We start from the raw sequence: 12288 nt of genomic DNA, 5'->3' as shown, positions 1-12288 counted from the left end.
CTTGTGGTGGACAACTCGTTGAAGTGTCAACTCCGTGTGTGGCAGCTGTGAAAACGTCCAATTCCATGCTAGGGATCATTAGTAAGGGGGTTGGAAATAAAAATGCTAACATTATAATGCCATTATACAAAACTATGGTGCAGCCACACCTGGAGTACTGGATACAGTTCTGGTTACTGTGTCTTAAGAAGGACATTGCAGAACTGGAGAAGTTGCAGAAGAGGGAAACCAAGATGATCAGGGACCTAGAGCACCTTCCTTATGAGGCAAGGCTGCAGGACCTGGGGCAGCATCTGAAAAAGAGGTGATTATGGGGAGACATGATCAAGGTGTATAAAATTATGCATGGAGTACAGAATGGACAGAGAATTTTTGTCCCTCTCTCACAGCATTAGAACCAGGGGTCATCCCATGAAACTGATGGCCAGAAAATTTAGGACCAGCGAAAGGAAGTACTCTTTCACACAGCGCATAATTAATCGATGGAATTTGCTGTCATGGATGTATAAGAACAGCCCTGCTGTATCAGGCACAAGGCCCATCTAGTCCAGCATCCAGTTTCACACCGTGGTCCACCAGATGCCTCTGGGGAGCCCACAGGCAAAAGGTATGTGCATGCCCTCTCTCCTGCTGATGCTCCCTTGCAACTGGTATTGATAGCCACTAGCTTGGATGGCTTTAAAAGGGGCTTAAACAAATTCATAGAGGAGAGGTCTGTCAGTGGCCACTAGTTGGCTATAAGCCACCTGCAGCCTCAGAGGCAAGATGCTTCCGAATACCAGTTGCAGGTGAGCGACAGCAAGAGAGAGAGCACGCCTTCACCTCTTGCCTGTGGGTTTCTCAGAGGAATCTGGTATGAAACAGGATGCTGGACTAGATAGGCCTTGGGTCTAATCCAGCAGGTCTGTTAGGTTTGCTTGTGATGCTCTGATAACATTTGGACTAGAGGCTAATCTAGTAGGCTTGTTCGAATATAGAGGACCCTACTTCATTGACAAGTGGTAAACTGGATAGTCTGTTGGGTAATTTCCTGCCTTACAACTTTCTCTTGGTCCAGTTGAGGACTAGGTCAAGTACATACTGTCTGGTATGGAGGGGATAAAACTTTATCTCCTGCTCTGACAATATAAAGTATAACTTGTTTTTCTGCTCGCTCTTGATCTCTGTCTTGGAAGGAACCTGTTGATTTCAAGTAAGCTCTGGAGACACATGGACAAGGAGAAATGTCTTGCTTCAGAAATGTTGCTTTAATCATGAATTGGCTGATTATTAGAGTATATGATAGTAAGCTAAAAGAATAAAGATGCATAATAAATAGTAGACAAGCCAAGACTCTGAGCCTAATAAATAATTTCATCCATAAATGAAAATTTGGGGTGGTCGTGGGAAAACCTTAAATACATATTATATGCACTTTGTACCTGCTATCTAGTACTTACATGTAGTGCTCCTGCTAATTATTTCAATACATCATGGATTTCCTCTAACCCTTTTGAGCCTACTTGAATACAAGCTAGGCAAAAAGTATAGCAGTTACAGAATCTTAAAGATGCAAAAATTGGCCTGAGGGACTGTACCTTTAAACATATCCTGGCAAAACCAAACAAAAACAGGAAATTTTGCAGTGAACTGTTTAGCCCAAAGTTAGAAGGGCTGTTTGCCATGCAAATCCACACAGAAGGCGGCCCACTGGAGCAAAACCCGAGAATTACTTGTAAAATAGAATTCATAGCTGCTCTTGAAATTCTTCAGAAACCCAATGCAATGAGAAAACAAGACAGCCGCCTGGATGCCAAAAGGACAGAAGTAACTAGTGTGAATAATGCCACTGGAAATTTGCTCATCGCTAGCTAATATGGGTGCCTTATCATGAAACCTCACAGTGAGCTAGCCTACAGCATTAAAACCAACCCACCTGATCTATGTAAACAATGTGTACTTTAGTATTAAAGGTGCTGTTTTTCTTTGCAGGGTGTGGATGACGCCTTCTACACGTTAGTTCGCGAAATCCGAAAGCACAAGGAGAAGATGAGCAAAGATGGCAAAAAGAAGAAAAAGAAGTCAAGGACAAAGTGTATAATTATGTAAATGAAACTTACTCATTATCTTCGAAGTGTATATCAGTCGACGTGATTCACTTTTGTACCATTACACTAAATTATTCTCTCTCACATTTTTAGCATTACTTCCTCGCTGCTTTCTGGAACCTGTTGGCCTTTTTATCTGGATGCTTGCTTTCAATAATGGAAACGATTCCTCTTAAGTGCCAGTAATCCTTGAGTGTCCGTTCTTGAACGTAGCAATGCCTGTGGGGGTGGGGGGAATTACCTGTAAAGCTTCTTCAGGGGCATTTTGGTGCATGCAAAACTTACTAGTGTCTCCCCCCACTCCCCTTCTTAGAAAGTTGTGGCAGTTCCCTGTAGGGCTTAGGTGATGCTACCTAGAGAAACATTTTCAAGGTGGCAAGGTGCTAGTTCAGCTGCAATGGCAGATGAGATTTTTTTCCTTTTCAGCACAAACTCTTTCATTCAGGAGCAGGATGGACCAATGGAGGACTTGATCCTTCTGGTGGAACTTCCCTCCCTTGTGGCTGGCAGGAATTTACCCCCTCCGCGTACTTGAGGGGCAGAGGCTGGAGGAAAATAAGGAAGCATCACCCTTGAGTTGCAGAGAGGCTGGTGGAGGCTAGAGAGGGAGACTTTTGGGGGCCCTCTGGAGAGCACCGTCAGATCCTTGACAAGTGGGGACCAAACTGAAGTGAGGTGAAGCCCATATATATAAGGGCCAGCTGAACTATAAGGCCCAGCTGAGGCACCGGCGGGGAGAGCTATAAGGCCCAGCTGGGTAGCAGAAAGGAAATGGGCCGCTGAGTTTTTGGGAATGTGGGGCAAGCAGTGGCACAGGCAAAAGGGAAAGGGCCCTATTTGTGGTATGTTAATCTGTTGGGCATGGCATGGGACTGTGTGAGCATCAGCAGCTCATCAGGCCTTGAAGCCAGAGGCTGCTGTGGGAAGGGGCTATAGATGGGAGGTCTTGCTCAAATGTGGAGAGCTAAGCCTAGGATACCAAATTGTCTAGAGCAGGGATTCTCAACGTTGGATCCCCAGATGTTATTGTACTTCAACTCCCATAATCCCCAACTGAAGGCCACTGGGGTTGGGGATTATGGGAATTGAAGTCCAGTAACATCTGGGGCCCCAACACTGAGAATCCCAGGCTTAGAGCAAGGGTTCCCAACCTTTGGCACTCCAGATGTTGCTGAGCTACAACTCCCATCATCCCGTCAGAATTTATGGCAACAGGGATGCCATCTTGTCCCCTTTGGGAACGCCAACGTCCCCAGCTCTAATGTCTCTTCTGCTTGCCACATTCTCAGTGTGGTTCTGTTAAAACAACCAGTTGGCACAAAAGATCCCAATTTCTGCTGTATGCTTCTGTTGTACAAGTTTTGGTTTTGCTGCTTGCAATATTGATACGACGCTTTTCTTTTACCTTTCTGTAACTTCTGCACCTTTTTCTTGTAGCAGCTCCAGCTAACTTGAATGAATGTAAAACTTGTATGCTTTTCACAAAAGGAATTTTCCACTGCAGTTTGTCTTGGGCCACGCCTAAAGTAACTATTTTTTCTATTTAAAAAAATGAAAATGTTAAAAGAAAAAGGAAAAAGGCAATTTCTAAGTAGATTTGTTTGTTGTAACACATTTCTTATTGCTACACTACTGTCTGCAAGAGAGATTGTTGGGAATCATCTGGCAAGGAAGTCTTCTTCCCAAACTCTACTGGAACAAGTTGGAGTTACACTGAAGCATGATGTTTTTGTGCAAGTCCATTCATTTCAATAGGACATGTGTGGGAGATATTCCTTTGGATTGTAACTTTGTATCACTCAGTGCTTGGCATCCTTAATAGTCTAGCTGACTTATAATGGTTCATTCCTTTGGGAAATGGGTGGGTGGGGAGAAGAACGTTGATCCTAAGTTGGAGGTTACAACCTCTTACCCTTTCTTGTGGTATCCTGATACCTGTATGTGCCAGACACATGTGAAGAGCTTCTCGGCCCCACTGCGGCATTTCAGGTGTGTAGGCCGATCACATGCATCTATTGCTGTCCCAGCTTCTCTTTTATGGAATACTCCTTTCCTTTGGAAGAATGGCTGAAAGCCAAGTCAGGTGATGGCGTGAGCTTTAATTTGGCTTTGAAGAAAGGGTGATAGTGATTTCTCCTTGCATCCTTGCAGTCCACCAAAATTAAAGTCCTCCCAAGATGAGACTAATGTAAAAGATCGTACAAAGACTCACAGCTGGTGGGACTCCATATCAAAAAGACTTGTGAAATTGGGGACCTCAGGTGATCTGTTTGTAATCTTCTCTTCCTAACACTTTCACAGAACATTGCTTTGAGGTGTATGTGTGTGCATGCTGTGTCTGTCTGTCTTTCCCAACTACTGAAGAGTCTGCCCTAAGCAGATAAGCATATCTTCATCTGCAGCTTCACCAGGATTTACATGAAAATAAGCTTGTTACTAGTTGGTGCTGGGCATACTAACAGTCTAACCAGTAGCAGGCAGATGAAACCTCAGCCACCTGATCCATTTAATATGCTGCACTGATCATACCAGCAGACCCTCTGCTCTTGGCAGTAGGTAAAGGTCACTGCCACCAAGGATGAAAACGTTAAGGCTGGTGCCACCAGGAAATAAATCCTTGGAATAGTGACATGGTTGTACTATCAAGCCCTGCAACGTAGCATGGTTGTTAGGCTGCAGCCATTTACACCAATGCAGATACTTGGGCTCAGGGTGCCTTTGGACTTGGCAAAGTACTTTGTCTTAACTCTGTTGTAGACTGGGCAGTGTGAACATGGAAACTCCCTCCAGCTGAAAACTGATCCTCCAGTTTTCCATGTAGCAGATTATAATGCCTTACAGTAGCTTTGCTCACAGTCCATTGGAAACCATAGTGGAGGCCCTTTTTCTCATTAATGGGCTTGTGCAAGTCATACCATCTCCTTTATTTTCATTTTTTAAAAGATGGAAAGTTCTAGTTACAAACTATATTGTGTTCTATATAAGACTTGTCCAGTTAGCTTATTCAGATCATGTTCCACTGCATAAAACATGCCAACATAAATGTCCCAGGAAGTCTCTCTCAATCCACCATCCATATAGTCCGCCTGCCAGGTGCTGGGCAATCCCTCCCTCCCTGTTTTTGCAGACTAGGGAGACAGCAAGGCAGTAAGTTGACAGAATTCCTGCTAGGTTTCTCTCCATGGCTGTGTTGGGCCACAAGGCCTAGAATAACACATGACAACAGTTTTCTCTCCGGTTGGATTTCTTTCCCCACATGCATTTTTGAGGTGATAACTTGTGACGATACCACTTACTGACATATGAACATGGCCCCCGTGGTGACATCACCACATCAAAAGCTGGAATGTGGAAATGCAGCTTAAGAGATGAATGTTGGCAGATCTGTTTCTGTGCTTGAGATTGACGTTTGCAGTGTTGATACAGCAATACTTTTATCTTGAAACACACAGGGTGGCTTCGCACATAATGGTGGCAAGTTATGTAGGAGGGGACTGCCAGTTCCCACCCAGTGAGAGCTCCTGGTACTGCTGCCTCTTCCATGTTGTCTGAACCCACTCAAGTCAGGCTGACAATGCTGGGTTCCTTCCACCACCCAATATTCTCCCCTGCATCTTCAAATGTACATTATGAATGTCAGGTAGTAAAGGAAACCAGACATGGCCAACCCAACACTGATGCATTCAGAAGAGGCAGAAGCACTAGGAGGAGTGTGCACTCGCTAGCAATTGGTGGTTCTCCTCTCCTTACTTGCACTGTTATGTGTGTGAAGCAGCCCATGAATTATTACCCATTGCAGAGGAGGTGAAAGCAGCTGCCAAGACATAAAGCCTGCACAGGAAGAAATTCAAGCATGAAAAGGATGTGGCTTACACATACTTCATTTTGCCTTGTCAAAACGAATGGCAATATTACCCCCTCTCAGTTCTCCACCCTTCCCCCAAACTGCTTAATGATTCCACTGTCTTTGTCCCTGCTGACAATAAGGTTTCCCCACCCACCCCGCTTGAGTGCCAAATTTCTTACTAGAACTATTTCTTAAGATGCAATGTGTTTACCTAGAATGTATTAACTATTTTTGTATAGTATGAACTAAATGTATGTGTTTTGTACACTGCTTTTTTAAAGGCAGAACATATGCAATGTGATTCAGGTGACTTTTGGCCCTCAATTTATTTCAGTCATGTGAGCTCAGAATGTTGGTCACGGATACCTAAAACTGGAAGAAAGACCACTGTTCACTTTAAACCTTTACAAATGTTTTCTTAGCAGCATGTGCTGTGAAACGATATGAAAACTGTCAGTTTGTCACAAATAATACTGCTCCTGTTGTAATTTAATTAAAGTGTGTTCCTGTTTTTTCTCTAAAGCTGAATCTGTTTTCGAAAATCTACCCCATTCTGTAGACTCAAGCATTTATAGTATTTTCACCTAGCTGTTCCTCTGGCGTATGGTTAGGGAAGGGGGTTATAAAGTTTTATGCAGGATTTTATGCAATCTATTTTGAAGAATTTGTGCAAAATAGTCATACTTCCCAATGACCTACAGATATCACATTTTGCATATACAATCCTGCCACTGAAATTAGAGTGCACTACATTTTACACCAGAATACACTTGGTGAAAGTTTAACTTTTTTATGTTTTTTAGAAGACATGCTGGAGATAATGTTAACTGTTACTGTTCTCAACAGATTTAATGCTTAGTAATCAGATCAATAATTCAAAAACATGCCCAAGAGAAGCAGAAGACCTATCTCAGATTCAAATTTACTACAATTCAAATTTACCATACATAATTATTAAAATGAATGATGTTTGAAAGTTGAAATCTGACAAATTTCAAACTTTTTTTAACTTTGCAACCACATTAATAATAAATTCTACATTAATATATTGAATGTTCAATCAGTGTGATCTACACAAAATGACTTTGCCTGGTTATCATATATAGAGTTAGGTTATCTTGCATTTCTCTTGACTAAGTCACACTGTTTTCTTTTTCCAACTTTAGTACTGGGGGCCCATCTCACTCTTCTAGCCAAAATGCTTGTTATGGGGCACTTCAGAAGACCCAACACACCACGTTTTGTTAAAATCGTGAATTAGGAATGAGACTGCACGTTCCCTCACGCCTGGCTAAATTGCAAGCTTTCTTGATTTGAGGCAGTGCTCCCTACAAATGACAGTGCTGTCCTGGTTTGTCGGGAGTGATTAAACCACAGTGTGATGGTAACTACATTATATGTAACTAGTTCAACAAATCAAGAAGCTTTCCCTTTGTTGGGGCTCACGGGGAGGAAGAGCACACAGGCTTGTTTCTCCTTTTCACTCATTCATGTTCCCACAAGCTGGAGTTCTCCCACTTGAGTCCTTGCCTGTGCATCCTTCCTGATGTGAAGCAGGCAAGCCCAAAGCAGTGACTTGTGCAGATTCCAGGACTTGTGCACAAATGCAGCAGCTATTGGTTTAACACAACGTTGCTTTCATGTGTGGGCAAGTTATTTTTATTGCAGATTGATTACCAGTGATTTCACCTATACCTGTGCAAGTATTTCATGCCATACGATCACTTGTTATTGTCCTCATAGTAGCGCTGCTTGAGAGCCCGATACTTTCTGAGGAAATATAAAGCCTCCAGCTCCTTCATTACGAACTCTCCTCGGGAGATGAGTTGTTTAATTTTTTCAGGATCTCTCTCATCTTTGTTTTTTAAAAAAGCTGCCTTCAGTCGGGCTCGAAAGTAGTCTGCTCCTTTAGGGTATTCCTTGCCAAGGTACAGTAGCTTCAAAATACAGAAAATAGGTTGACCATTGCACAAATATTGGAACATGGTAACAACATGGTTATTTTGTTGTTACTGCAGAACTTACATTCTTGTACAGATTCAACACTTCATATCTTAAAGGATTGGCCATGTTCCTCGTGCACGTACATATCCGCCTTATTCGTATGTATTTACCTGGAGAACAATTCATCATTTTAACATTAGCTGCATAATGAGCTTCAGCTTTGAGCAGTCACCTACTCTTCATTTACTGACATTTTCCTTTCAACTTTATATTGCTGTTTGACTACTTTTTGGCAACACAGCACTCAAAGTGACTAACAAAGTAAAAAAACAAAAATCCACACAAGAAAAATAAGAACAGCAAACCTGTGAGCCACAAATGGTTCCAAGTGTATTCTGAATGATTTACCAATAGCCTATTTATTATATTTACTACATTTATGTCCTGCTCTTCCTCCAGAGAGCCCAGAGCAGAGTACATGGTTATATTTATTGGCACAACCACCCTATTTAGGTAGGTTAGACTGAGAGAGAAGTGACTGGCCCAGAGTCACCCAGTGAGTTTCATGGCTGAATGGGGATTTGAACTCGGGTCTCTCTAGTCCAACACTAACTACTACACCACACTGGCTCTCACTAAATACCTGTTGGAATAAAAAGGACTTTACAACATGGTGAAAAAGCATACAACCTTTATGGGTGGGGGAAGAGACCATGAGGTGATTCACACAATCAAAAACTCTTCTACCAGGTTTGGGAGCTGTGTGTACACCCAGTTTTTGGTTGTGTGGAAGCAAGGTAAGAGGAAAAGCTGGGTAGAAGTGATTGTGTGGAAGCAAGGTAGGAAAAGCTTTTTCCTACCCAGTTTTTCCTCCTACCTTGCTTCCACACAACCGAAAATTGGATGCACACACAGCTCCCAAACCTGGGTAAAACACAACTTTTGATTGCATAAATAACCTCCCTGTCTGGTGTGGCAGACAACTGTGCCTCCATGAAAGGCAGGACATGAAGCAGACAAGAGTCTGCTGAAGATTTTTACTTTCTGGCTGATATGGTTGGAGGCAGTTCTTAAAGTTCCTTTTAAAGCCCTTTACGGTTTGGGCCCAGTTATGGACAGTACTTTGAAATAAAGAGGGAGCTAATGAAGATCAAGAAGGGAGTAACATCCCTGTACCAATTCCCTGGAAGCTGTCTGTCTTTTGGATTAGATGCCGTTTCCAAATGCTCTTCAAAGGCAATCCTGCACAGAGCTTGCACTCAACACAGAACCACACAACCTCCCTCAGCCCCAGGAGCACGTGTTGCGCTCTCCCAACCTCACCCACGTGCCTACTTCCTTTTTAGGTTAGGATATACTGATACTGGTTGAAGCGTCCAACCTTGGCATATTTTAACCCACTTGCATCAGGGAACCTGAAATTGTAAACTAACTTCAACCCTCAGGTTCAGATCTCAGGTTTCCTGGAGCAAGTAGGTTAGAATATGCCTAGATACCACTCACAAGGGCCAAGCCTTTGGCCTTGTGACTGAGAATGATGGGAGTTGTAGTCGAACAACATCTGTGGACCCAAGTTGGAGAATTCTTGCATTAGAGGAGAGCTCGTGGTAGCAAGCATGACTTGTCCCCTTAGCTAAGCAGGGTCTGCCCTGGTTGCATATGAATGGGAGACTAGAAGTGTGAGCACTGTAAGATATTCCCCTCAACGGATAGAGCCTCTCTGGGAAGAGCAGAAGGTTCCAAATTCCTTCCCTGGCATCTCCAAGATAGGACTGAGAGAGGTTCCTGCCTGCAACCTTGGAGAGGCTGCTGCCAGTCTGTGAAGACAATACTGAGCTAGATAGACCAATGGTCTGACTCAGTATATGGCACCTTCCTATGTAAGGTCTGACCAATGGTCTGACTCAGTATATGGTAGCTTCCTATGTAAGGCTTTTGCACCTTTAAATGAGTGCATAGAAATAAGAATGTTGGCAGATACAGCTTAGGAACATAGGAAGCTACCATATACTGAGTCAGACCTTTTGGTCTATCTAGCTCAGTATTGTCTACACAGACTGGCAGCGGCTTCTCCAAGGTTGCAGGCAGGAATCTCTCTCAGCCCTATCTTGGAGATGTCAGAGAGGGAACTTGGAACCTAGATATTCTTCCCAGAGTGGGTCCATCCCCTCAGGGGAATATCTTACATTGCTCACATGTAGTGTCCCATTCAAATGCAACCAGAGCAGACTCTGCTTATCTAAGGGGACAAGTCATGCTTGCTACCATAAGGCCAGCTCTCCTCTTTCTTCTGCATGAAAAGCAAAATCCCTTCTAAAGGTAAAGTGTGCCGTCAAGTCGATTTCAACTCCTGGCGAATACGGGAGGCACAGTCTGAGATGATGCCTTTCAGCATCTTCCTATATTGTTGCTGCCCAATATAGTAGCAGTGGGGATTTGAACTGGCAACCTTCTGCTTGTTAGTCAAGCATTTCCCTGTTGCACCACTTAAGGTGACATGCCTCTTAAAGGTAAAAGAGCCCTGCCCTCCTGTTGCAACTGGGTAACTTGGGTAAAAAAATTTCTCACTCTTCAGAGCGTCGCCATGTTTGATCACTGCAGCAAACACAACAGTCTTGTTGCACCTTGAAGCCTAACAGATGTATTGGGGCATATGTATTTATGGGCCAGAGCTTGCTTCATCAGATACATGAAATGTGAGCAGCTGGAATATATGGTATAAACACATTCATGTGCATGGGTACAGAGTAAATAAATAAATAAAGTGGGGGCCTATGGCCATGAAATACAAGTACAGCGTGCAACAATTTTAAATATTTACTAGATAAGCACAGTGGACAACTTTCAAATCAATGAAACAAGCTAGTCATGATTAACTTAAGTCCCATTAATTTCAATGGGAGTAACCTGGTCTGGAAGTTGCCCACCATTCACAACGGCAATAACTGGTGATAATATAATCACCCTAAAAGCATATGCAAAAGCATATTTATTGCAGCACAAACTTCTGTACCTTGCAGCACCCTTCATCAGAGGCATGCAGTGGTGTTTGCAGTTGGCAGGCACACACAATCATTCCAGTTTTGCTATGTTCATCAGCACCTGTAGTGGGACAGGAAACCATTGTCTGGATCGAGGCCAAAACCAACAATCAAATTCCTGACAGGGTCTGTTCCAGCAGTTTCAGGCTGAATTCAGCCAGGTTCAAGCTGTGTACGGCATTGTCACAGAGTAGAACTCCTTGCATTTTGTGAGCATTTGGCTGCACTGTTTATAATATTTTCCTCTGTATACCCGTGTGCACACACAGATATATCTGCCAACTGAGGATATTCTGCTTAAAAAATAGAAGGAAGACAGCTGGTCTTGTGGTAGCAAGCATGACTTGTCCCCTTAAGCTAAGCAGGATCCTCCCTGGTTGAATACGAAAGAGAGACTAGAAGTGTGAGCGCTGTAAGATATTCCCCTTAGGGGATGGAGCCACTCTGGGAAGAGCATCTAGGCTCCAAGTTCCTTCCCTGGCATTTCCAAGATAAGGCTGAAAGAGATTCCTGCCTGCAATCTTGGAGAAGCCGCTGCCAGTCTGTGAAGACAATACTGAGCTAGATAGACCAGTAGTCTGACTCAGTATATGGCAGCTTCCTATGATCCTAACACTTCATCTGGTGAAGTTTTCTCAGGTGCGACGGTATTCTATAAAATAAAAGAAAGGTTCCCTTGGGTTGTTGCTGGACTACAACTCCCACCATCCCCACTGTGGCTGGGGATGATGGGCGTTGTAGTAGTTCAACATCACGTGAGAACCCCAGGTTGGGAACCTTCCTGCTTTATTTTGAGTCACCAACTTCTGCCCCTTTCCTTCCCTCGTGGGAACAGAGGGCAGGAAATAAGCCAAGAGACCCTAAGTCAGGAAGACCAATAGGAAGGTACAACCCCCGCTCTCCCGACCAATCAGGAACGACCCACCCCCAAAGGGTAAAAGTTCTGTACCTCTTCAGTCCATCGCTTTCATTCTCACCCTGCCTAGCTGTTTCTGAAGGCAACAAAGTACTGCGCCTGCGCAAGAAAGAGCACAGGGTTGCGAAACCGTCCCGATGCGGCTGCGTAGGGCTGCAGGAAGGGCGAAGGTTGCCCAGAGATAGGAAAACATAAACTTAGAGTGGTCTGTTGATTTCCGGTGTTCTTTGGAACCTCTGTGAGCGTGGTGACAGCACGAAGAGTGCGCCTGCTAGCGGCTAGAGGAGTTCTCATCAAGTCACTGTGCTTCATTCCCAGCCCTCTTCTGCCTGCACTATGTGGATAAGCACATGCAGTGCACTACACTGCAGGGCTGTTGGAAGCCATTCTTCCCTTTAGCATCAGTCCCAACCTGAAATAAAGAGACAACACGGGACTACACTGCAAGGTGGT

At 43.8% G+C, this 12288-nt stretch overlaps 2 protein-coding genes across 6 annotated transcripts in view; one reads left to right on the top strand and one right to left on the bottom strand.

Moving 5' to 3' along the window:
- The window catches only part of KRAS (KRAS proto-oncogene, GTPase), a 56625-nt gene extending 50169 nt beyond the window's left edge, over positions 1-6456 (top strand). For 2 of the 4 annotated variants that reach the window (XM_053251436.1, XM_053251435.1), the window contains one exon: positions 1972-6456. In XM_053251436.1, the coding sequence (XP_053107411.1) occupies positions 1972-1999 (28 nt within the window). In that variant the 3' untranslated portion in view covers positions 2000-6456. The remainder of the gene's footprint in view (positions 1-1971) is intronic. The other 2 variants (XM_053251434.1, XM_053251437.1) reach the window with 1 other exon arrangement.
- Positions 6457-7570: 1114 nt separating this feature from the next.
- Positions 7571-12018, bottom strand: ETFRF1 (electron transfer flavoprotein regulatory factor 1). Of its 2 annotated transcripts, XM_053251439.1 has the most exons (4): positions 11869-11935; positions 10892-10980; positions 7960-8048; positions 7571-7871 (listed from the first exon to the last, which is right to left on the bottom strand). In XM_053251439.1, the coding sequence occupies exons 3-4, from the start codon at positions 8002-8004 to the stop codon at positions 7656-7658; spliced, it is 261 nt and encodes an 86-aa protein (XP_053107414.1). In that variant the 5' UTR covers positions 8005-8048; positions 10892-10980; positions 11869-11935; the 3' UTR covers positions 7571-7655. The 2 variants fall into 2 exon arrangements, with proteins under 2 accessions (XP_053107414.1, XP_053107415.1); XM_053251440.1 differs by lacking the exon at positions 10892-10980 and having other exon boundaries at positions 11869-12018.
- Positions 12019-12288: the final 270 nt, after the last annotated feature.

This window comes from Hemicordylus capensis, chromosome 5 (genome assembly GCF_027244095.1).
Source record: "Hemicordylus capensis ecotype Gifberg chromosome 5, rHemCap1.1.pri, whole genome shotgun sequence".
In the NCBI taxonomy this organism is placed as follows: Eukaryota; Metazoa; Chordata; class Lepidosauria; order Squamata; family Cordylidae; genus Hemicordylus; species Hemicordylus capensis.
The sequence above is the reverse complement of the archived record's forward strand: the minus strand, read 5'-3'. Positions and strand labels throughout refer to the sequence as shown.